The sequence below is a fragment of the Anolis sagrei genome, chromosome 6, assembly GCF_037176765.1.
Source record: "Anolis sagrei isolate rAnoSag1 chromosome 6, rAnoSag1.mat, whole genome shotgun sequence".
NCBI classification, from domain to species: domain Eukaryota; kingdom Metazoa; phylum Chordata; class Lepidosauria; order Squamata; family Dactyloidae; genus Anolis; species Anolis sagrei.
In genome coordinates, this window is record NC_090026.1 from 46,600,311 (window position 1) to 46,627,261 (window position 26,951).

General features: G+C 40.8%; 1 protein-coding gene across 1 annotated transcript in view; it reads left to right on the forward strand.

Annotated features, from left to right (window-relative positions):
- MYO1D (myosin ID) overlaps positions 1 to 26,951 on the forward strand; it is a 280,311-nt gene that overhangs the window by 159,587 nt on the left and 93,773 nt on the right. The window contains exons 20-21 of the mRNA XM_060781183.2: positions 3,619 to 3,732; positions 16,273 to 16,427. Of these exons, the coding sequence (XP_060637166.2) occupies positions 3,619 to 3,732; positions 16,273 to 16,427 (269 nt within the window). The remainder of the gene's footprint in view (positions 1 to 3,618; positions 3,733 to 16,272; positions 16,428 to 26,951) is intronic.

Consider the following 26,951-nt stretch of genomic DNA (forward strand, 5'->3'; position numbering starts at 1 on the left):
ACCAGAAAACCATTAGACTTGTTTCCTGTCTTTTTCCCTTCTTAGAGACTTTAGGAGCTCTTTGACAATTGCATCATTTGCTATTAGAAAGTCTCTTTATCTGACAACCACAACAAGTGCCTTTTCTGCAAATCTTCTGGAATCCTTGTGGCCCTATTAGGCAAACAAGACAACACTGGCCATGCCATCAATTTCAATTGTAACATTGCTGCTGGCGGCTCTCAGTGCCAAGAATTATATCCCAAGAGTCAGTCTTAGGTTATGTCCCATAAAGCAAAGCAGGCCCGTGAAAACACTACTAAACACAACTGGGGAAAAGGCAAAATGTTGCAGAACATGTAATGGAGGAACTGCATTGGCATTATTTGCCACAAGCCCAGGTAGAACTACCTTTGTTAAACTTGGACCACAAGATTATTTCATGGTGCAGATTCCCCCAAGATGCATTTTGTGGTTTTGATATCAGAAGTGAGACCTGTGATGATCTGGTGAAGTTAGGCCATGCAACTCCTGCCTCTCACTCACTAGAAGTTCAATTCATGTGATACTCTGCTTCATATTGCCAATATGTCTCTAAGCCATAGTATCGGATTGGTCTCTTTTGCTTCATACTGATCAGCAGGCAAGTACCAACCTCGACCATGGCATTGTCACTTGGTGCCATTCAGTGTGCAAGGACAGTGACACCCACAGGATGACCATTGTGACTGATGACCTTACTCTCTTGAGTCCAGATTCTTTATTCTCAAGGATTTGTGGTGCTACTTAGAATGACGGCTTCCTGAGCAGCTTATGCTACTGCTATTCCCTTAGACGTCACCACTCACCATGCTATCATTTTCTTTCCTGCTCTTAATCATGTCTTTATCTCCATGACTGCTCTATCTCCATGGTGCTTCCAAGACAACCTCCTGTGATTCTCCCTAGGGCACTCTCCATGATATTGATACTGCATCCTCCTTCCGCTTCAACGTCCAGGATGCTTACACAAGTCACTGACCGAGAATTGCTAACATCCCTATAGCTACCACTGACCCATCTATGACCCCTACTACTCACACCATAGCACCAACAACTGGACCGATCACCAATGTTCCTGCTCATGATGTTGTATCAGTGCTACCACCAGTGATGCTCTACGTACGAATAGACATTGGAGGCTGATTCCAGCACAGCTTCCACCCCTCTTTCTCTTCAGCAGTTCAGCTCTCATGCTGATGTGCTGATATAGTTTTTGAGGGCCCCACACCTTGAACACTACAAGACCAATTCGGAGTTGTCTATTTGAATAGCAATATGCTTTCAGGCAACCTAGAAACAGGAAACACCCATAGTTTATGACTGTGGGTTCCCCCCCTTATTGTCCAGTCCATTGCCAATGCACTGGTATCCCAACATGGCACCTCACTTCACATGAGTGTAAGCTATACTGGCTTCAACACAACAAAATGTTGCCTTGTATTGCAAGAGAAGCTTCTATCAGATACAAGATTGTAACCAATACTACTTCTTCCATCACAAAGAGGTGAACTTGGTACCAATATTATGTACCAAAGATGAGAAGCCCTTCTCTAGTTATGGCTAACTAAGTGGGCAGAAAACTCAATGATGTAGACTTTTTAATCACTGTGGTGAATTAGCAGATCTACCTCAGCAGAAACTAGGTGTTCTGTTTGGATAAAGTCACACAACTCACTGTACATACCCTCAGCAGCACATCCTTCACTCCCTTTTGTTCTACCTCAGTTTTAGCCAGTGTACTGAGGATATGGCACCTATCAGAAATAATAATAAGAATAATAATAATCATCATCATCTTTATTTATACCCCGCCACCATCTCCCCAACGGGGACTCGGGGCGGGTTACATGAAGCCAAGCCCAGACAACATATTACAGCAAAATAAAACCAAAGCATAAGCAACAAGCAACAGCATCAAAATTACATTAAAAAACATATAAATACAGTAACAAAATAACATTACAATAAACACAATCACAATGACAGTGGGCGGGCCACATGTGCAGTATAAAATGTTAAAAAACTTGAATGAGATAAGACAAGGAGCAAGTTATTTGCAGGGAGCTCATAAGGAAACACAGGGTTGTAAAACCAAACTTCCCATTAGGGAGGCATGTACTCTAGTGACAGAAGCGTTGAGCAGTAGTGTCATGTTGTATACTTACTCGCCAAAGGCGCAGCAGAAGAGCCAGGTTTTAAGGTTCTTTTTAAAAGTTTCTAATGTAGGGGCTTTCCTGATCTCTCCAGGTATTGAGTACCAGAGGCGGGGAGCCACAGAGGAGAAGGCTCTCTCCCTTGTGCCCACAAGATGAGCTTGTGAGAGTGGCTGGGGCGAAAGGAGGGCCTCCCCAGAAGATCGAAGGGCTTGGGTTGGTTCATGGAGAGATAAACACTTTAGAAGGGGGTGGATGCAAGATTATCAAAAACAAATTTGTTTACCAAAACTGAGCTACCTGGGAGGTTAATCAGATCGACTCCTCTGTGTGATTGGAGATTTTTCATATATGTATGCAAAGAATCTCAGTTACAGAGAAGCTATTTTCTTTTTCCTTGAGCTTCATCTTGGCACTTAGCAAATGCTAAATCCTGTAGCCAAATCCATTGAGCTGAAGACGAAATTATAAAGGGAAACATATTATATTTTTTAATCCTCTTCTCCTTGTCTGGCATAGTTGAAAACTACCCACAGCTTGTTTTCCTAAGACCATAATAACTACTGTAGGTTATGGATGCAAACATATTTGCATGTATTAAGTCTCTTTTTTTCTTACCCAACAATAATTTTATTTACATGTCAAAATGAGTTCTTCCAATATTTTTGCAACACCACAGTTTGTGAGAGTGGATCTGCATTGCCTGAGAAAATGGTCCTCTGTCAACAGGGAGGGCAATTCTCCTTTGCAAGAGGAAGTCTGAAAAAGAACAGTTAGCACTTCACTAAGGAGGAGACATGGGTTGAGGGTTCTGAAGATAGGACATCACTACAGCAGAGATAGACAACATGAAGCTGCTCATCATGTGTTCAGTGTCTTCTGAGCTTCTAGAGCTGGCAAAGCTGATGAACAAACAGTAGACAGCAATCCAGGCGCATCACTTTAACTTCAACATTAAGCCACACATACTAAAAATCATTCCCAAAAGATTAATGTAGTCATATGTAGGGTCTTCCAGGGTTGGGTTGTTTTCCATGGATGGAGGCTTGTATTGCACTGTGTTTTAATCTGTGTTTTTTTCAGGCTTGCCCCTTGTAAGCCACCCCGAATCCATTATTGATGACTTAATTTCCCAGACATATCACAAAACCAGCAAGGAAAAACAACCACTGTGTGTATAGGTTTTTAAAAAATAGCATGTTATAGTTGAGATAGAAATAATATCAGACTTTTAGAAAAAACACAAGCAGCAAAGAGATTTTAACTGGCAGCTGATGACTCCTGAACCAGCACCAGTCCATGGACCGCCACTTTAACAAGTACTGTGTTAGGTGATACATCAGAAAAACTGTTAAAGATACGTACTGTTTCATGTTGTGTTAAGCATTTTGTTTTTGGTATGTGAGTAACATTTAATACAGGTGCGTTTTTGTTTATTTTGCAGATAAATCGCTTTAATAAAGTCGAAGATAGAGCAGTTTTTATCACCGACAGACACCTGTACAAGATGGACCCTACAAAGAACTACAAAGTGATGAAAACCATTCCACTGTATAATGTAAGTATTATTGCTAACGTTAGCACTGTGGAGACCTAACTTATTTATTATTTATTTATTTATTATTTGCACTTGTTAACCGCCACTCTCAGCCCGAAGGCGACTCGTGGCGGTGTACAGAACATAGAACATAAAGGACAACAGGTTACAATAGATTAGGACATAACACACATCTTACTAATACACAGCTACTTAACTAAAAATCCGCTTCGTCTTGTTTGGGTCATAATCAATCTCGTAGTCATGGTCCATTCCGGTGGTCATTCCAAAAACATAGCACTTAATTGAAGGCCTTCTCGAAGAGCCAGGTTTTCAGGCCCTTGCGAAAGGCCATGAGGGAAGGCGCCTGTCTGATTTCAGCAGGGAGGGAGTTCCATAGCCGGGGTGCCACCACCGAGAAGGCCCGCTCTTTTGTCCCCGCCAGGCGTGCCTGTGAGGCAGGCGGGACCGAGAGAAGGGCCTCCCCGGATGATCTTAAGGTCCTCGTGGGCTCGTAGGCCGAGATGCGGTTCTCAAGGTATTTTGCCCAGAATTCTGTGAAACTCACAAGGTTATCATAACTATGTCGCTTTTTAAAAATAATATTGCATTATGGAAGGATGAGAGAGTCAGTAGGTTTTTGCTGGTTCAGCTTCCACTTCCAGCGTGTGTAGACAGAACACGATACTGTTCAGCCACAGGGAGAGGAAGAGACAGTTAGGGATTGTGGGGGTGGTCCCCATTGAGCCTCAGAACATTTTGTTTTTCCTCCCCTCCATTCCGCACTCCTCCTGGGGTTCTTTAAAGATCAAACTCATCTTTATGCTACAAATACGCACTTCCAATTGACTCCTTGCTTATTTCCTAGTTGTTTTTAAGCCTCTTCTGAGTTTAGAGCTATAAAGCTGCCTATCTGCCTAACCGCCTCCTCCCTTATGAGGCCACGCGGTCCTTAAGATCTTCTGGGGGTGCCCTTCTCTCGCTCCCACCCCCGTCTCAGGCATGGTTGGTGGGGCAAGAGGGGGGGCATTCTCGGTGGTGGCCCCCTGTCTCTGGAACTCCCTCCCCAGGGAGATTAGGCTGGCACCCTCCCTATCCACATTCCATAAGAAATTAAAGACGTGGATGTTTTGTCGTACTTTCGATTGACGACTCCTATGACAAATGGCCTGTATCATGACTTGAATTGCCATTCAATCTGATGTCCTATATTATATTAACTGTTCCTGTTAATTTGCTCTGTTTCCATGATATTTCCTATGCTGTTATACATTGTTATCCACCTTACTAAACAACTTTATCCTTTTACTAGTTCACGTAGTGGTTTTCCTCCCCCCCTCCAAAATTAGTCTGCTATTATTGTTGTTGCTAGCTATTTTTGTTACGTTGTTTTACGCTGTTTTATGCTGTTTTAATTGTTATTGCTTTATTTTAATTGTATTCTGCCTGGGCTTGGGCCCCATGTAAGCCTCTCCGAGTCCCTTCGGGGAGATGGAGACGGGGTAGAAAAATAAAGTAGTACTAGTAGTAGTAGTAGTCGTAGTAGTAGTTCTTCTACTTCTTCTTCTTCTTCTTCTTCTTGTATCTGTTAGGAGTAATAGCAGAATTGTCTACGATACTATCTAAAGGTATTTTTTATTTTAAATAATTGAGTTTATGGGGACTCTTTGGGACAATGGTTCTCAATCTGTGGGTCTCAAGACATTTTGGCCTTCAACTCCCAGAAATCCTAACAGCTGGTAAACTGGCTGGGATTTCTGGGAGTTGTAAGCCAAAACACTGCTTTAGGGCCTCAAAAAATGGGAGGTGTGTAATTACAGGGTGCTGTCACCTTATTTCTAGCTAGCAAAAAACGAAGAGAGATTTGGGTGCTAAAGGTGCCAGTGTAGCTTGGGTAGTTTGGTTGAGGCCGAACCATGCAGGTCTAGACTACTTTTCCCTACATGAACATCCACTCTCAGAATCCCATTTGATTGTTGGAGGATAAGAAATGTTTGAGATGTACGCATTAGGGTTATGTGTATTTTCTTAAGCTCAGTTAAATATGACTTAAGCGGCAAGTATGTGCCCATGTCTTTGAAGTAAGTTACATTCATAAAAATAGATACCATTATGTTAAGATTGCTTGTCTATAATAAAAAAAATCTTTTAAAGATCTCCTACTGTCTACACTCTTGCATTTTCCTTTGCATGTTTTTTGTGTGCTAGCACGCATACTATAAAATGATCTTCCTAGGGAGAGAGAAGGGAAAATCTCTGCAGAGGCAGAAGTGGAGAAGTCCAAATGAAGCCTCAGTGACTCTTCATAGAGTTACTCGAAGGGGCTTAAAATCTGTGGACGGTGGCAGCTAGACTAGATGATCTCTAGGAATGTCATTTCTTGTCAGAAGGAGGAGGAAAAGTTCTTACACCTGACAAGCAATACGTTTTGCTGAACTGAAAGAAGTGACAGGTTTGCTTTGAAACTACTCTACAGTCTATCCCCAGTCTTGTCTTATTTTGGTCTTTTTAACTATCCATGTAGCTTTGTTTGATTTGTAGTTCTTTTTTTACTGATTTCTTTTCCTGGTCATAAAGGTAGGTATTCTCAAAGGCTAGTGTCAAAAAAAAAAGGGGGGGGGGGAATAAAACCCTTCTTTGATCAGTTCAGAGTTTGCTATATTCAGACACCATAGCATAAATATCAGTCACTTCCCATATTCACTGCTTCCCCTTTTTGGTTTGTTTTAGAACCTTATTTAAAATTCTAAACTTGGAGGTTTTAATGGGATTTTGTAACCTGTTTCAGCTTTAATAGTGTTTTGAATTCAGCAGTTTTAGTGGGTCTTAAATGTTTTATTGTTTTCTTTCTGCTCGAGTAACCTTTATAGGATGGCACAGAAATGTAAACATAAATAAGTTGTCCTTTTGGCAGTGGCACATGAATAGTGGCTGCTTTGCAATTCTTTAAAACGCTATTGCCATGTGTTTACTTATGATGTTCACTGCTTTATTCTTCACATTCATATGTGGTAGATTTGGTTTCTGGGACATTGGGGAAACTGCAAGGAGATTACAAAGTCTTGCTGCAGGGATTTGTGTCAGTGAGGTCACAAAAACGTTGGTGTTGGAAAGAATTGTTGCTATTCTCTTAAACAGATTTTTTAAAGTGTATGTTTGTGTGTGTGAGAGAGAAGTGCCCAATGCTTAGAAAACAGTGGTGAGGAGAACACATTAGGAATAACTTCCTGATAATAAAAACTGCTTGACATTGGAATAGACTGGACTTATTTTATTTATTTACAGTATTTGTATTCCATCCTTTTCACCCCGCAGGAAACTCAGAGTGGATTACAATGTACATACACATGGCAAACATTCAATGCCATAGACATACAACATATATAGACAGACACACAGAAGCTATTTAACATTTCAGCTTTTTCTTGAGGGTATTCTGGCCACCAGGGGAGCTATCGCTTCACCGTCCATTTGTGATACTGATGAAGTACTTCCTCATTCTTTGCATACTTGCTGGAGATTTTTATGGTGTTGTAAATTAGCCTTCCTGCAGAAGCGGTACCTAAATTTCTTACTTGACAGATGCAACTGTCTTTTGGGCTGCAAAGGTCAACAGCAAGTTACAGAAATTGGTCGGAAATTCACTCTGACCTAGGCTGGCTTTGAACTCATAACCTTTTGGTCAGAGGTGATCTTAATGCAGCTGACTCCCAGCCATCTGTGCCACAGTCCCTTACTTGAAGGTTTGTTAAACTATGATTAGATGGTCACTTCTCAGGATGACTGAGCAGCGATATCATATATTAACCAAAGATAAGACTAAATGGAATTTGGAATGCCTTCACTTCTTAAGCATGTATATGGGAAAATCTTTTACACTCTTTTTGGCACTGCTATCCTGAGATTTTGTTTCACATCGGTCTTCTCAAATAAGCAAAGGTATTGCCAAGCAGCTAGTAAACATAGTGCTTTAGACTCAGTAGAGGAACTGTTCTTTCATTTTCCTTGTGCAATAATATTAAGAGGGTCCTTACTGGTATAAATATAAAAGGAACAAATGAGATGCAGTTAGTGCTGGAGAAAATAGTTTGGCAAATATCCTATCTCCAAAGTGAAACTGGGGTGAAACCAGATTTGAAAAACTCACCCAGATCCAAATCTTTGTCAGGTTATAGTTAGCACCTATGGAACTCTTGTGTGAGCAAAGGATTAGCTTGCCCTTTCCCATGTTCTGAAGTAGAGAGGACTGAGTTCATACCAAACTCCATTAAAACCTTACTGCAGAGCTTTCCAAACGGTTCATGTTGGTGGCACACTTTTTAAACCTGCATCATTTCGCGACACAGTAATTCAGGTTTGCTAGCAAACCAGAGGTTAAACTAACCCCTTATGCTGTGTTTTTCAGTGTTTTTATGAGTGGTGGTCACTCGTTGGCTTGATAGGTGTATTGTGTCCAAATTTGATGTCAATTTGTCCAGTGGTTTTTGAGTTATGTTCATCCCACAAACTAACATTACATTTTTATTTATATAGACTAGCCGTCTCCTGCCACGCATTGCTGTGGCCCAGTCTGGTGATCTGGAAAATAAAGTAATGAGAAAGCGTTGGTTTCTAATATATGTAATTTCTTTATGCTTGTGGGTAAACAGTATTTCTTGTTGTTTCTTTGTCAGTGTTGATGTGGAGATTGTCTGGTTTGCCTACTCTGGAACATGCAACATATTATTGTCCTTCTTTAGGGGTCCCTTTAAAATCTATGATACTATATCTGTGTGTGTGTGAATCATATATATCTATCTATTAGGGCTGGGCAATCACGGAAAAATTTGTTTCTAAACTCGATTCGTTTTTTGGGGTTTTTTGCGTTTCGATATTTAAAAGAATTCTGAATTTTTTCTTTTAAAAAGTTCGATATTTACGAAATTTCGTAAATTATGAAACAATTACGAAACAATTACGAAACGAATACGAATCGATACGTTAATGGCGGACACGACCGCGCAATACGCTAAAAAACCTCCATATGGGACAGGGGGAACTTTTGAAGCTTCCCTCTCCCTCTGTTGTTGACTGTTGGTGTGATATTTATATTTTTTTTCACTGATTAAACAAACAACAACTATAAAACTTGCACCAGACATGCGGAAATAATAACGAAACAATTTCGAAACGATTTCGAAACGAATACAAAACGAATACGAAGCAATTACGAAACGAATTGAAAAATTCGTTTCGTTTTTTGGATGCTCCTGAATGGTTCAAAATCGCTTCGTTATAAAAAAAAATAACAAATTTTAACAAATTACGAAACGAAACCGCCCAGCCCTACTATCTATATCTATGGCTGGATGGCTCTTTGTCAGGAGGGCTTTGATTACGTTTTCTTGCCCTGGTGAAGGAAGTTGGACTGGATGGCCTTAAGTATTTTCTGTTGGTCATGAGGGTTCTGTGTGGGAAATGTGCCCCAATTCTGTCGTCGATGGGGTTCAGAATGCTCTTCGATTGTAGGTGAACTATAAATCCCTGTAAATACAACTCCCAAATTTGCCCCAAACTCCATCTATGTTCATATTTGGGCATATGGAATATTTGTGCAAAGTTTGGTCCAGATCCATCATTGTTTGAGTCCACAGTTCCCTCTGGATGTAGGTGAACTACAACTCCCAAACTCAAGGTCAATGCCCACCAAACCCTTCTAGTGTTTTCTGTTGGTCATGGAAGTCCTGTATGCTATGTTTGGTTGAATTCCATCATTGGTGGTGTTCAGAATGCTCTTTGATTGTGGGTGAACTATAAATCCCAGCAACTACAACTCCCAAATGTCAAGGTCTATCTCCCTTAAACTCCATCTGTGTTAATATTTGGGCATATGGAATATTCGTGCCAAGTTTGGTCCAGATCCATCATTGTTCTAGTCCACAGTGCTCTCTGGATGTGGGTGAACTATAATTCCCAAACTCAAGGTCAATATCCACCAAACCTTTCCAGTGTTTTCTGTAGGTCATGGGAGCCCTTTGTGCTAAGTTTGGCCCAATTCCATCATTGGTGGAGTTCGGAATGCTCTTTGATTGTAGGTAAACTATAAATCCCAGCAACGACAATTCCCAAATGACAAAATTAATTTTTTGGAGTGGAGGACAAATTTGGTGTCAATTCCCCCAGTGGTTTTTGAGTTCTGATGGTAGCACGAACTAACATTACATTTTTATTTATATAGATGGTCACTCGTTTTGAGAGGTGTCTTTGTGTCCAAATTTGGTGTCAATTCGTCCAGTGGTTTTTGAGTTATGTTAATCCCACAATAATTACATTTTTATTTATATAGATTTCACACAGACTCATAACGTTTACATGAGGCACCTACACGCTGCAGCTGTCACACTAATGTGTCACGACACACAATTTAAAAAAATCTCTTCCTTATGATTTAGTCTTGTTTAACTTACTGTTATTTCCCAAAACGACCTATTCTTGCCATTAACATGCTGAGGATATTCCCCTCATCTCTTAAAGCAGTTAAATGTTTGTGCTGAGCTCTTCCAATTGATGTTAATTGGCCTCTCGTGGAGTGCAGCATTTGTAATATTTGTGTGAGAGGCAGTGGCTTTCTCGACCTTTCCTTGAAGGAAAAACACAATTATTTGAAAGGATGGAGATGTTTTCGGCGAGAATACGAGCCGCTGTTATGTGACCCTCGGTGTTTATTTCTGCGCCTGTTTGCCTGGCTTGAAAAGATGTATTTCGTCTGAATCTGTGAGACGAATTGTCCTTGTAAGGTGTGCGGGAGCCAGCCTTGTCAAAATGCATCTGCCCACCAGCAGCGTTTGCTAGCAGCGTTCGCTATCTCCGCTTCTAAAGTTGTCCTGTCAACATGGCAACATCCCTGGGGAAGGCGTTGCCATGGCGATCCCTGGCAGTCAGCTGATGTCTGGTCCTGCTGCAGCTTGTTTTCCAGCTCAAGATGCCGTTCTGTCACTTCTAACCTTTAAAAAAAGACAACTCCAATCGGGAAGGAATATCCCTTGATGCGCCTTTGATTTCCAGCCATAGAAACCCCGGCGACTTGAAACTACTAATGATTTGTGTACCTGGTGTTGCCAGCCACCTTGTTCAGATATTCCAAGAATCAAAGGATAACAAAGAGAGAGAAAAATCAAGCTAGAATTCCAGGATGAGGAAGGGGAGCCATGGCATGCATAATCTAAAAATACAATTTAAAATGGAAGCAGTTTTAGATGGGGTTCTTGTAGGTTTTTCGGGTTATATGGCCATGCTCTCGAAGCATTCTCTCCTGACGTTTTGCCTGCATCTATGGCAAGCATCCACAGACCTCACAACCTCTGAGGATGCTTGCCATGGATGCAGGCAAAACGTCAGGAAAGAATGCTTCTAGAATATGTCCATATAGCCCGAAAAACCTACAAGAACCTGGTGATTCCAGCCATGAAAGCCTTCGACAATATAATTTTAGATTATTTCCCACCTCCTCCAAGTTCCAGGACTTTTCTCCCTATATGCAATGGGTTTATTCGACTCCATATGCTTCTTTTGCTAAATTGAGTCGGAAGGACTGATTCTCCTCAACCAAATTTGGCATATTGAAAATGTGGGTTCAATACACACGCAGTGAGTTTTAGTATAGGACAAAGCAATTGTTCAATCGCATCACTGTGCATCAGTCTCCCAAGGCAGGCCACAATTACACATGCTATTGCCGAGCTGCCAAAAACAAGCTTAAATCCATTATTTAAATCAATCTGTACTACTGAAGGGCCTCACTGTTGTGCTTTGCAGCAAATCATTGGGGCTAAATGTGGGTCGATAGTTTATTATTTCCTGAGGGCTTGGGGTTTGTAATTCCAGTTCGGTTAGAGCCAGCTCCACTGGATGCCAATTTGCTACTGAGCACAATTCAAAGTGCTGGCTTCAGCCTATAAAGCCCTAAATGGTTCCATCCCAGCTTACCTGTCCGAACGTACCTCCTCCTATGAACCATCTAGGAGCTTAAGATTGTCTGGGAAAGCCCTGCTCTCGATCCCACCTGCCTCACAAGCACAATTGGCCGAGACGAGGGACAGGGTCTTCTCAGTGGTGCCCCCCTCCTGGGCTATGGAACTCCCTCCCCAGGGATAGTAGATCATCCCCCTCCCCCTGACTTTCCAAAAAAAGGTAAAAACTTGGCTCTTTGAGCAAGCTTTTGAGAATGCAGTGGAATAAATAACATGGAACTATGAATGATGGACATGGAATGGCTAGATGATGTTACTGAAAAACATTTTTAACAGGATGACAACAATGACTAGATGTTTTAATGGTTTTTATTTATATGTATTGTCGAAGGCTTTCATGGCCGGAATCATTGGGTTGTTGTAGGTTTTTTCAGGCTATATGGCCATGTTCTAGAGGTATAATCACCTGACGTTTCGCCTGCATTTATGGCAAGCATCCTCAGAGGATGCTTGCCATAGATGCAGGTGAAACGTCAGGAGATAATGCCTCTAGAACATGGCCATATAGCCCGAAAAAACCTACAATAACCCAGTTTTTATTTATGTTTTTCTATTGTCATGTTGATGGTTTTAATTGTGTTTTTATGAATTTATGGCATTGAATTGTGCTCATCTGTAACCCCTCCTTGAGTCGCCATATGGTTGAGAAAGGCGGGCTATAAATATCGTAAGTCATAATAATAATAATAATCATCATCATCATCATCATCATCATCATCTGCAAGGAAGCAGATGAAACAATAGATCATATCCTCAGCTGCTGCAAGAAGATCGCACAGACAGACTATAAGCAGAGGCATAACACCGTTGCTCAGATGATTCATTGGAACTTGTGCCACAAATACCATCTGCCTGCGACAAAGAACTGGTGGGATCACAAGCCGGAAAAAGTTACGGAGAATGAACATGTCAAGCTACTCTGGGACTTCCAAATTCAGACTGACAGAGTTTTGGAGCACAATACTCCTGACCTCATGATCATGTTAAAAAACAAAGTATGGATTGTCAAAGTTGCGATCCCAGGAGACAGAAGGATTGAAGAGAAACAACTGGAAAAGCTGACACTATATGGGAATTTAAAGATCGAACTGCAAAGATTCTGGCACAAACCAATAAAGGTGGTCCCAGTAGTGATCGGCACACTGGGTGCAGTGCCTAAAGACCTTGGCCTGCACTTAAACACAATTGGCACTGACAAGATTACAATCTGCCAGCTGCAGAAGACCAGCTTACTGGGATCTGCATGCATTATTCGCCGATACATCACACAGTCCTAGACACTTGCCAAGTGTCTGACGTGTGATCCAGTACAACAGCCAGCAGAGTGATCTTGTTTGCTGTGGACTCATCTTGTTGTGTTTCAAATAATAATAATAATAATAATAATAATAATAATAATAATAATAATAATAATAATAGAGATGGCTCCTGGATCTTGAACAGGGCTAAACAATCTGTTGCCCTCTAGATGTTTTTTATATATTTATCCCTAGATAGTATGACCAATGGCTGTGGATTATAGGACCTTTATTCTACAACATCTGGAGGGCATCACATTGCCTACCTCTGTTCTGAAGGATTTCAGTTCTCAAAAAAGAGGGGTTTCGGGTTCCTATCATACAGAGTATCATTCCTAGAAGTTTGCATTCCTATTTGGAGACTTCTTTATTGCATGGATCTTGTGATGCAATGACAATTAGTAGAAGCATAACTTCCAAATATATAAACCTCACTTGCCTATATAACCTCACTACCTCTGAGGATGCTTGCCATAGATGCAGGCGAAACGTCAGGAGAAATGTCTCTAGAACATGGCCCTATAGCCCAAAAAAACCCACAAGAACCTACTCACTTGCCTAGTTTCCAACAGACCCCATAACCTCTGAGGATGCCTGCCATAGATATGGGCAGAATGTCAGGAGAGAATGCTTCTAGAACATGGCCATACAGCCTGGAAAAATCACAGTAACTCAATAGAAGCCTTGATTTTCCTTTCCTGTCTCTTAAGGCATTGAAAGCGAACAGATAGCTTCTTCCTTTTGTGTCAAAACAAAGGGTGATTTTTTTTCTTACATTTTTCAGAAAAACTAGCACTCAGGGTAATCCCATTATAATTATTCTCTAAAGCTAAGAATTCCCATCTGAAGATATGTGTTGGTGTTTTAAAATGTTGCAGTTTTTTTTATTCTGACTGGAATACAGAAGACTTAACTGTACTTAGTTCTTAATATAGTTGAATAGTTTTTAAAATGTGATTTTAATTAAATCACTGTTTTTTAAAATTAATTTAAAAATGCTCCACTTAAAATGCATGGGCTAAAACCAGCATAATCCTGCCTAAGGTAGACTTATTGAAATAAATGGATTTTATAGTATTTATAACAAACAGGTCCCGTGTATTTCCATGAGTCATCTCTAGGTATGACTACTGTTGAATTTTCGTTATGGAGTCCTCTTGCAATTACACATATATCCTTGAAATTCATTTTATAGAGGTGGGTTGCTGTGAGTTTTCTGGGCTGTATGGCCATGTTACAGAAGCATTCCCTCCTGACATTTTGCCCACATCTATCCCAGGCATCCTCAGAGGTTGTGATGTAGGCTTTGAAGCTGCAAGGCCATTCAGTGTATAATCAAGATGGCCAATTGCAGCATTCACACTTGCCTCAAACAGACAAGAGTTCTTTCTCCCATCCTGTGAATTCCACAAATATATAAACCGCACTTGCCTAGTTTCCAATAGACCTCACAACCTCTGAGGAGGTCTGCCCTAGATGTGGGAAAATGTCAGAAGAGAATGCTTCTGGATCATGGCCATACAGCCAAAAAAACCTCACAGCAAACCAATGATTTCAGCCATGAAAGTCATCAACAATACATTAATAAAGATGCTTTATTGAGGGACAGTAGAACCCAGTCTTGCAAACTGTGCAGTTTTGGAATATTATTTTTTTAAAGATCTATGGTAAATAGATTGAGATAGAGAGCAATTGATACAAATGGAGTCCCCGGTGGCACAGCAGGTTAAACCCCTGTTTCGGCAGGACTGAAGACCAACAGGTCGCAGGTTCGAATCCGGGGAGAGGCGGATGAGCTCCCTCTATCAGCTCCAGGTCCTCATGCAGGGACATGAGGGAAGCCTCCCACAAGGATGATAAAACATCAAAAATTATCCAGGCATCTCCTGGGCAACGTCCTTGCAGACGGCCAATTCTCTCACACCAGAAGTGACTTGCAGTTTCTCAGGTCACTCCTGACACGACAAAAAAACTGATAAAAATTGCAGCCAATCATTTGTTCTCAAAGGATCAGGGTCTTTTCATAGATACGATTGTAGGATCATGATTCCACTTTAATGGTTACATCATGTGAAATTATGGAATTTGAAGTTTAAAGAGGAACATTTAAAATTCTCCATCAGAGAGATCTACTGGCTCACCAAACTACAGATCCCAGGATTCCATACAGTGTTGCCATGGCAGCTAAAGTGGAACCATCCTGCTATTTGTGTAGATAGAAAGGGCCCCAACTCTTCTGCTAAAACTTGTTGTATAGGGCAGACGGTAGTAACTCAGCACTGAGGGAGATAACGTTAAACTTAATTGAATCTATCATTGTCAGATAGAAGTTTATATTTATCAGATTTCTATCCAAAGTAGAAATGGGTGTGGGTTTCTTTTTACATGCCTAGTCATTTGCCTTCATGTTGTTCCAACAAGAGTTATAATAGGCTGAATTCAAATCAATGGGAATTTGTTATTAATAAGTTGAGTCTCACTGCTTTAAGTAGCACTTCTCTAATTGTGATTATATTTGGATCAAGCCCAGTATAAGCAAAAACAAAGTTGATCTGCAGCCTCTTTTTAATTACCAAGTAAACCATTATGTATGTGATAGATTGTCTTCGAGAGTAGTAAAGGTAAAGGTTTCGCTTAGATATTAAGTGTAGTTGTGTCCAACTCTGGGGGATGATGCTCATCTCCATTTCTAAGCCAAAAAGTTGGCATCATCCATAGACTCCTCCAAGGTCATGTGACTAGCATGACTGCATGGGGTGCTGTTACCTTCCCGCAGAAGCGGTACCTATTGATGTACTCACATTTGCATGTTTTTGAACTGCTAGGTTGGCAGATGCTGGAGCTAACAGCAGGAGCTCACCCTGCTCCCCAGCTTCGTATTGCCAACCTTTTGGTCAGCAAGTTCAGCAGCTCAGCAGTTTAACCTACTGCGCCACCGGGGGCTCAAGAGTAGTAGACACTCTGAATTCTTGCTTTTCTAACTGTAATAAAAATTCTGTTTTTTTCTTGAAAGGAACAAGCCTTGAAACATTTTCTTGAGACTCAAGCTAGAAGGATAATTCAATACATTAGAGGTTTGGAGACATCCTATACAAAGGCATCTTGAACCACCTTAGAGACTGAGTGTCTAAGTCTACTTCCTCGGCTACTGACATTTCAGACAGATATGTCTTTTATTTCTAGTCAATGTTATATGTCATTTTGCAAAATGTTCACTATAATGTTAGCTATAATCTTCTCTCATTTTTTTGCAGCTCACAGGATTGAGTGTTTCCAATGGAAAGGACCAGCTCGTGGTGTTTCATATAAAAGACAACAAGGACCTAATTGTCTGCCTCCTCAGCGTTCATCCACCAAATGAGAGCAGAATTGGGGAGCTGATTGGAGTCCTGGGAAATCACTTCAAAAGGTGAGTTTGATCACAGATTACTAAATCTGAAACAAGATGGTGATTAAACCCCGAAGCCCATGGATGGCAAATATCATTCTAGACACCTCTTATACTTGACACTCACATATCGGAAATTTACCGTCTTTGATTCCCCATGTCTTAGAAACAATATTTGTTTCTAATGGTGAAGTTTGATCAGAGTCTAAACTGGAGATCCTAATGGTTTTGGAATGCATTTCAAACTCCATCCAATGTATATAGTTATTATATAAACTAGCCGTCCTCTGCCACGCATTGCTGTGGCCCAGTCTGGTGATCTGGAAAATAAAGTAACGAGAAAGTGTTGGCTTCTAATCTACGTTATTTCTTTATGCTTGTGGGTGAACAGTATTTCTTGTTTCTTTGTCAGTGTTGATGTAGAGATTGTCTGGTTTGCCTACTCTGGAACATACAATATATAATTGTCCTTCTTTAGGGGTCCCTTTCAAATCTATGATACTATATCTGTGTGTGTGTGAATAATATATATATATCTATATCTATGGCTGGATGGCCCTTTGTCAGGATTACGTTTGATTACGTTTTCTTGCCCTGGAGAAGGGAGTTGGACTGAATGGCCTTAAGTATTTTCTGTGGTCATGGGGGTTCTGTGTGGGAAGTTTGCCCCAATTCTATCGTTGGTGGGGTTCAGAATGCTCTTTTATTGTAGGTGAACTATAAATCCCAGTAACTACAACACCCAAATGTCAAGGTCTATTTCCCCCAAACTCCATCTGTGTTCATATTTGGGCAAATTGAATATTCGTGCAAAGAAGTTTGGACCAGATCCATCATTGTTTGAGTCCACAGTGCTCTCTGTAGGTGAACTACAACTCCCAAACCCAAGGTCAATGCCCACCAAATCCTTTTAGTGTTTTCTATTGGTCATGGGAGTCCTATGTGCTATAGTTTAGTTCAATTCCATCATTGGTGGAGTTCAGAATGGTCTTGGATTGTAGGTGAACTATAAATCCCAGTAACTACAACTCCCAAAATGACAAAAATCATTTTTTGAGTGATGGTCACTCCTTGCGTTAGTAGGTGTCTTGTTGCCAAATTTGGCAGCAATTCGTCCAACGGATTTTGAGTTATGTTAGTCCTACAAACTAACATTACATGTATATAGATATGTAGCTTGCCTTCATCTAAAACTTGTTTCCAGTCATTATATATCATTTAAAAATGTGGAGTAAAATAATGTGGCACAGATACTGGATATATCCCTGGAGCCTTCTTTATCAGTGCTGACATATATTTTGACTATGTAAGTAACGTGTTGGTTGGGCAGCAAGTCTTACCTGCAAGCCAGTTTCCAGGTGTTATGACTTGGCCACAGTAGTCCACACTCTGGTTATATCCCGTATAGACTACAGCAACGTGCTGTACGTGGAGTTGCCTTTGAAGACGGTCCGGAAGCTTCAATTAGTCCCATGAACAGTGGCCAGGTTGCTAACAGGAGCAGCTCTCAGGGAGTACACAGCTCCCCTGTTGCGCCAGCTCCACTGACTACCGGTTTGCTACTGGGCCCAATTCAAAGTGCTGGCTTTGGCCTATAAAGCCCTAAATGGTTCTGGCCCAACTTACCTGTCCAAACGCATCTCCCCTTATGAACCATCGAGTATGTTAAGATCGTCTGGGGAGGCCCTGCCCTCGGTCCCGCCTTCATCACAAATACGTCTGGTGGGGACAAGAGACAGGGCCTTCTCAGCGTTGGCCCCTCAGCTATGGAATGCCCTTGCTAAGAAGATTAGATTGGCTTCTTCACTCCTAACATTTCAAAAAAAAAAAAGCTCAAGACATGGCTGTTCGAGCAAGCATTTGCAAATATTGAGTAATGGACATAGGACATAGGAAAACAGAACAACTATACGATGGAATTGGACAATGCTTTTATTGAGGATTTATTGACTTACGTTTTTATTGCTGTTGTTATGATTTTATTGCTGTTAACATTTAAAACATTTTGCCTTGTAAACCGCCTCGAGTCGCCAGAAGGCTGAGAGGAGCGGTATACACATAAAGTAAATAAATAATAAATATTATGTTTCCAGGTATCCATATGCTTGAGTAAGGATATAGGGCCAATCATAGTGCAGTGGTTTGGGTGTTGGTAACTCTGGGAGACAAGGGTTGGCATTTTCAATCAACTATGGAAGCTCAGTATTTTGGGCAAGTCACTCTTTCTCATCCTAAGTCTAAGGCAATTGCAAACATTCTCTGAATAAATACAGAAAACCTTATTACAAGAATGTCTGAAGTCAGAGTCAATTAAAAGCTGTGTAACAACAACAGCATAGGCACCAGAGGGACTGTTAATTGTTGGGCAAGTATATTTCAAGAAACAATATGCTTGTTTCTCATGCATTGTAATTACTAATAGGCTATTAAGTTACACTCTTGATTTCCCTCTCACTTCCACCAATTATGTGTATAATTTGAAAAGAACACAACTTTTGCCTTTATGGCACTTCCCTTATAAATATTTTGACTGGGTTAACAATAGATGTTATTGCAGCACAGAACAGCTTTTTGTTAACCACCCTGAATTTCCCTTAATAGAGTTTGAGGATTACGTTACAGTTTTTTTCATGTCAAGAGTGACTTGAGAAACTGCAAGTCACTTCTGGTGTGAGAGAATTGGCCGTCTGCAAGGACATTGCCCAAATGTGATCAGTCTTTAGTCAATAGGAACGGGTATCTTAGACAACATGCACATTCCTTGGAATTCATACATCGGGCTTATAGCTGCTCTGTGTTGTTATGTATGGAATTTCAGGAATATTTTTGTTACAAAATGTGTTCTGTTAAAGCAGTGATATCAGTGGGAAAGAATATAACACCAGGGGTCCTCAAACTATGGCCCGGGGGGGGGGGCAGATACGGCCCTCCAAGGTCATTTACCTGGCCTTCGCTCAGGGTCAACGTAAGTCTGAAATGACTTGAAAGCAGTCAACAACTATTCTACCTCATCAGCCAAAAGCAGGCCCACACTTCCCATTGAAATACTAATAAGTTCATATTTGTTAAAATTATTCTTCATTTTCATTATTGTATTGTTTTTAAGTGTACAAATAAGATATGTGCAGTGTGCATAGGAATTCATTCATGTTTTTTTTCCAAATTATAATCCGGCCCTCCAACAGTTTGAGGGACTGTGACCTGGCCCTCTGTTTAAAAAGTTTGAGGACCCCTGATAACACTATATAATAAAATTTGAAAAAAATCATGTTCCTGGTCTGAAAGTGTTATTTCCTGTTTAATTGTGCGATGGTTACTTTGAAAGTAGTTGTTATACTCCAGAAACTTCTTCTTTTTTTTCTTTTTTCTTTTTTTTGAGGTTGCCACAAACTATCTTGAATTGGTTGAGGCTCTAGAGATATTCACTGAAAAACCGTAGCAAAATGTGCTGCAGGATGTCCCACAATAACTAAGTTTTTGCAATTTGATAATCACTTTCCATGTTTTTACGATAGAACTAATTAGGAAATGACATTTATAACCCAGGAACAAAAATTGTGTTACATAGTGTAATCTCAATGTGCTAGTAATATTTCCAACTCCTTGTTCCATTTCAATCACGTTTTCTGCTTTTTCTTCTGTGCTTTCAAATATTGGTAAATAACTTGTTGTGATTTGAGAATTCACTTCCTTCTATCATTTTAAATAGATGTTGCAACCTCACTCCCCACATATAAGTACTCCTCGCTATGGTAGTTGGGATATCTGAGAATCACAATCCAACAACATATGGAAGGACACAGTTGATCATCCCAGAATTGTAATATATGTGGGATCTCTAGAACAGCAGTTGCATCTAGGCCACACATGTTCAGAGTTTCTCTCTGTGTGTGGTTTAGGTGCATGGGATGCTAATTAATTTATGGTGTACGCACAAATATTCTCAAGTCTTCAAAGCTATATAAAGATATCATGCGAATTATTTGTCCCAGTTCATTGTTTGCATAAAATTGCATGCCAACGCAACAGATGTAAAGCAGTTACTTTCTCAGAACAGAGCAGATTCCAAGTTTTTCCCTGGTTTGGTGCTTACCTTCCTATTTATGTAGTGCTAGCTGTACCTACCACACATTGCTGTGGCCAACCTTCCCTCTTCCTCTCCTTCTTTCTTCCTCTCCTTCCTTCCCTCCATTTTAGTCTTTCTTTTTCTCCTTCCTTCCTTCCTTCCTTCCTTCCTTCCTTCCTTCCTTCCTTCTCTTCCTCTTCCCTTCCTTACCCTCTTTTTCTTTCCCTTCCTCTTTCCCTCCTTTCCTCCTTCTCTACCTATTCTTGCACTGCAACTCCTAGCAGTCCTGCTGATTGATTTATCTACCTACCTATATGGCTCTATCTAATCTATCTATCTTATCTTGCTGGGAGTTGCAGTCCAGAAATAGGAAATTGGAAATATTGGGATACTCTCAAAGAAATCCAAGAAGAAGAAAGCTTGCAGCTTGGAAGCAATGTATTTGGATCATCCTCCTCTTCTAAAGGGCCTGGTCTAGGGGATGCTGGGAGCTGTAGTCTGAAAGAGAGTGTGGATATTGTGTGTTTTGTTTGCCAGGAGGAGTCACTTTTGTGCACACGCTGTAGCATCTTTTTGCTTTTTTTGGCTTGTTAAGCCCCTTAAAATGTGTTTTTCAGTATTTTTATGAGTGATGGTCACTTGTTGGTCTGATAGGTGTATTGCCTCCAAATTTGGTGTCAATTCGTCCAGTGGTTTTTGAGTTCTGTTAATCCCACAAACGAACATTACATTTTTTATTTATATAGATTTATCTCTGCACAGTCAATTCTGCTTTTCTGAACTTTTTAAAGCTGGGAATTTGATAGAGCATGTGTGCTATTTGTTTTTGCTTTATATTACTGCTCCATTTCTTTTTTTTTCATTCTTGCCTCTTTTCACATTCAATTTTCTTTTTTGTCATGTGTGAACATGTGAATAAGGGTGTGCTGTTTAAAATGTTTATGACAAGATCCACAGTCTTTGATGAAGCCTGTGATTTTTTTATAGAAAGTTGAAACAGTCCTTGCAGTTTTCAAGGGCAGTTCATATGTCACGGTTTGTGCTGAAATTAATATGAAAAAAATCAATAGTTTAGTTTCCCCATGAATTCTCATTTAGGCAAACAGTTTTCTTCTTGAAGCAGACAGATACACTGAAGTTTTATTCTAGAGTCAACAAGAGTCTTTTGGGAAGGTCTTGAAGGCACTTGTCCTTCCCTTCACATGTTTCTCAAGGAGAAGGGGGAAAATGATGACTACTCAAATATGGGTAGAAAAGTGACCTGGCATAAATAGTTTCTTTTTCATTTTGCTGAATGTGTGTCCAGTAACCTGCCTTTGATTCCCAGTGTTTTTCCTTCAATACTATGTCCCCTTCCCCACTAGGGATAGAGGGAGCAGGATGACATGTGAAATGAGCCTTGGTGCCTATCTTGCTTTTATTGAGAAATAACATGGCAAGCTACTCTTTCCATGCCCATGTGATAGAGCAATATTTCTTAACCTGGGGGTCGGGACTCCTGGGGGGGGGGGTGCAAGGGGGTGTCAAAGGGGTCAACAGATACCATCAGGAAACACAGTATTTTCTGTTGGTTATGGGGCTATGGGGGTTCTGTGTGGGAAGTTTAGCTCAAATCTATCGCTGGTGGGGTTCAAGGGGCTCTTTGATTATAGGTGAACTATAAATCCCAGCACCCCAGTGGGGTACAGCGAGCGCACAACTCCCTTGTTGTGTCAGCTGCCAATTAGCTTCCGAGCACAATTCAAAGTGCTGGTGTTAACCTACAAAACCCTGAACAGGTCCGGCCCAGTTTACCTGTCCGAATGTATTCTCCCCTATGAACCATCAAGGTTGTTAAGATCTTCTGGAGGGGCCCTGCTCTCGGTCCCGCCACATTCGCAATCGCGTCTGGTGGGGATGAGAGACAGGGCCTTCTTGGTGGTGGCCCCTCGGCTGTGGAACTCTCTCCCGATGGAGATCAGATCTTCCCCTTCCCTCCTGACCTTCAGAAAGCTAGTGAAATCCTGGCTCTGGGACGAAGATTCTCAGAATAATTGGTTGAGTCCAGCAATAACCTAATAGTTATTGACCACATTTGCGGACCGAGTTGAACTTGACTCTATCTCGGCGATTTGGCTTATATGTATTTATTCTGTCTGTATTTTAACTTATTATGATTTTATGATGTTTTAGATGTATCTGTGCATTGAATTTCTGCTGTTAGCCAGTCTGAGTCCCTCCACGGAGGTAGAGAAGATCGGGATATAAAAGTTTTAAATAAACAAACAAATAAATAAATAAATAAAACTACAAGTTCCAAATGGCAAAACCAATCCACCAGTATTCAAATTTGGGTGTATCAGGTATTTGGGCCAAATTTGGTCCAGTGAATGAAAATACAGCCTGCGTATCAGATACTTATACAATTCATAACATTAGCGAAATTACAGTTATGAAGTAGCAATGAAAATAATTTTATGGCTGGGGGTCACCACAACATGAGAAACTTTATTAAGGCGTCTGCGGCATTAGGAAGGTTGAGAACCATTGTGATAAAGGTCTTGGCTCCGTCCTCAGTGGGGATTAATGGAATGAGCCCAGCAGAGGGAGCTGGTAAGGAGGCAACAAGAGCAAGGTTGAAAACCTGAGATCTCCTAATCTTCTTTGATTCCTGTCAGCCATAGCCTGGAGACAAATGGTGTAATCTATGACATATGTACACAAGCCATTCAGACAAGCTATCCATATAGCATCTTCACGAAATCCAGAGCAAGACAAATCTTTACGTTTGAGAAGCTTTAATTGACTTTAATCAATGCTCACCTTCTAGGTGGTGGATCTGTGCTGTGCAAATTCATGATATCTCAAATGCTAAGTAAACATTAATAACATTTCAATAACAATATAATAACAATATAATAACAATAACATTTCTGAGACATGACATATGAATAACCAAAAGAGATGCTAGATTGTACATTGTTGTTGTGTGATTTCAAGATGTCTCCAACCTATGACAACCTCAAGGCAATCCTATCTCAAGGTTTTCTTGGCAAAGCTTGTTCAGAAGAGGGTTTGCTGACTCATTGTACATGCAACCTTTAAAATAAAAATGGGGTTGAGAAAAAGAAAATAGCATTAAAAAAGATCATTACTAATTTGCTATTAGCTCATCATCCTGCCATACTGCAATGTGTCTCCAGGAGGGCTATGAGTGTAAGAGGAGAACATTAATACCTATTGATTAAACAAACATCTTTCATGTCAGATCTGGATTCCAACAACTTTTACAGTCTGGGTTTTACTGTGGTGTGCCATGCTTCATCCTTGCCACACCTGCAAGAATGTTGTTTTTACTGTAGGAATCTCTTCAGTTAAAATGATTTAGCAATGGAAACCCTGGAATGAATCCGAGAATCATAGTTGGAAGAGACCACAAGGGCCATCCAGTCCAACCCCCTGTCTTACATGAATACACAATCAAAGCACTACTGACACCCATCCAACCTCAGCTAAAAAACCTCTAGAGAAGGAGATGTCACCATACTTCCAGTCATCATATTCCACTGCCAGACATCACTTCAAATATTTAATCATGGCTATCATGGCCCCTCTCAGATTTCTTTTCTCTAAGCTTATCATAAGGCTATCCCCCCCCCCCCCGCTGCTGCCTTTTAAATATTATATTATATAGGAAATATAAAGAAAATATCATACTATATAGAAAGTGGAGCCCCCGGTGGTGCAATGGGTTAAACCCCTGTGCCAGCAGGACTGAAGACCGACAGGTCACAGGTTTGAATCTGGGGAGAGGCGGATGAGCTCCCTCTATCAGCTCCAGCTCCTCATGCGGGGATATGAGAGCAGCCTCCCACAAGGATGATAAAAACATCAAATCATCCAGGTGTCCCCTGGGCAACGTCCTTGCAGATGGCCAATTCTCTCACACCAGAAGTGACTTGCAGTTTCTCAAGTCGCTCCTGACACGACATATATATATGTATATATATATATATATATAGAGAGAGAGAGAGAGAGAGAGAGAGAGAGAGAAAGTCCAGGGGAGGATTATTGTAGTCTTCCTCTCACAAGGTTGTCCTTAGGTGAGGGCTGGGATCTTTAAATTTGGCACAAAAACACCACTGCACTAGTGATACCATACAAATGGAGCCCGCGGGGGTACAGTGGGTTAAACCCTTGTGCCATCAGGACTGCTGACTGAAAGGTAGGCGGTTCGAATCCAGGGAGCAGGGTGAGCGCTCATCTGTCAGCTCCAGCTTCTGATGTGGAGACATGAGTGAAGTCTCCCATAGGATTGTAAAACTTCTGGCATCCCCTGGGCAATGTCCTTGCAGACGGCCAATTCTCTCACACCAGAAGTGACTTGCAGTGTCTCGAGTCGTTCCTGACACACACACACACACAAAACCATACAGATAGGTTTAGACTCCCTCAGTTAAAGCCTTTTCACTCTCCTTCATTAGTCGGATTTAAAAGATCCTGACATCTGATTTGTGGAATACAGTCCTGAATATACACCAATGATGTTTTTTGTGATTTTGAAGATGTGTTTAAGCCAAGGGTTCAAGCTTATTACAGTGTCCCTGATTCCTATCCCGAAGGCTCAGGAGCATTGAAAGAAATGAAGGCAGGAAATAGGGAATGAGACAATGTAGGAAAAAAATGGCAGGCATGTACCTGTGCACTGGTGCATGGATGGGGAAGAGAATGGAATAACTGAATTTAAGAGTCTGTAAATCTGATCACAAAAGGACTCATTAGCATTTGATTCCCATTTTTCTCTATGGCACCTGACTAGATATAGCAAGGGAACATCTTTTTGGCTGGGATCTACTTCCTAGCCTTCAGGTTTGTAGCAAATAGCTGTAAAAATGTGCAGTTGGTATCTGTTCCAACAGGGATTAGCTGCTGTTTGGCCCTGAGGTGTATGTCATGAATCTGTCATGAGGTTTGAGGGTTACAGCTAATTTTGCACACTGTGTAACTGCATATTAATTAGAAACCTTGGGCACTTTGTTTTGAATGTAATAAAGAGCAGTTTGCAACTTACGAGTATATTCAGATTAGAGATGTTGCCCCCAAATGAGTGAAATGCAAGTCAGCATTATATAGATATGAGAAAACGAGAGAGCACTTATATATGTGTGTGTGTGTGTGTGTGATATCGATCTCTTCTTGCTCCCTTAAGAGCACATTTGGATACTTTGTGGGGCAGCTATGCACACAGGTATTACGCTTCTCTCTTTAATAGCTTGAATATATCCATGCAGATTTGTGAACACATATAAATGATTTCTGGGTGATGAGGATCCTGTTGACAGAGTTCAAGGTGGGGAAAAGACTGGCAGAGAGAGTGATAACATACTGGCACAGAATTTTTCATGCCTAACAGAGAGTCTACCTCCTGCTTGCTCACTACAGAAAAAAAAATATATCTCTAAATTTATCAGTCAAAACAAATTATGTTTGCCATGTATTTATGTGTAAATTTTGCTCTGGGTGATGCAGCTGTATTCCTGTGATGCAGAGCAGTGTATCTGTTCCCCTCCCTATGCCTTTTTCTTTCCTATCATCCTGCTTTGAATTGGGTCAGTTTACAGACTTTTTCATAAACAAATGACACACAGAATAACGTGAACTGCCTGCACGTGTCACACCGGCTGAGTCAGCCGAAGCAGGTGAGGCGAGTCTTGGGTCACTGTGCTGTCAGTGTGCTAGAAATGTAGCCCAAAGAGACAAGGAAACTGGAAGGGTTGGCACAGAATGATAGACGCAGAAGAGGGAGTAAAAAAAGGAAATAGATGGAGCAATCAGTGTGGAGAAAAGGCCGAAACTGGCACTTTCAAGTTACTTGAGATAAGCAATGTTGCTCTCAACCAGGAACATACACTGTGGTTTGGGGTTTGTTAGCAATTTTCTGTTTTGCAAGTGTAAATATTGCGCAAGTTGCCTCACTTTTACTTAAGTCATATTAACATGGACAAAATGGTTGGATCTTCATCCTTTCTCATTAAAGGACTTTAGAAGTACCACCCTTCACTTCTGCACACAACTTGCAGAAGTTTCTTCGTACAGTTTGGCAAAATCTCCAGATAGCATGGCCAGTTGGATGACTCTTACAACTTCTTATCCAGCCTAAACTGTCCTGCATGCAATGTGAAGAAATTTCAGCTGAGCTCTTGTGTTCCGAAAGGAAATGTACTGGGACTTACTTGCTCCGTGTACAAAGAAAGCTCATGCTCCACAAGCAGAGCTGGTATTATTATGTCTAAGCATATGGCTTCCAGACTTGCATTTTGCCTTGAACTTTTAGGAGATTTGGAAGCTTGCTGTTTGTGGACCTCAGATCCTGAACTGTAAAGTAGAAGTAACCGATTTCAAAATTGTACGACTTATAAGTGATCTCAGACATGAAATAAATTGAGTCTACAATTCTTTTCACAGTAATCTAGAAAGAAAAACCTTTGAACACACTAGCC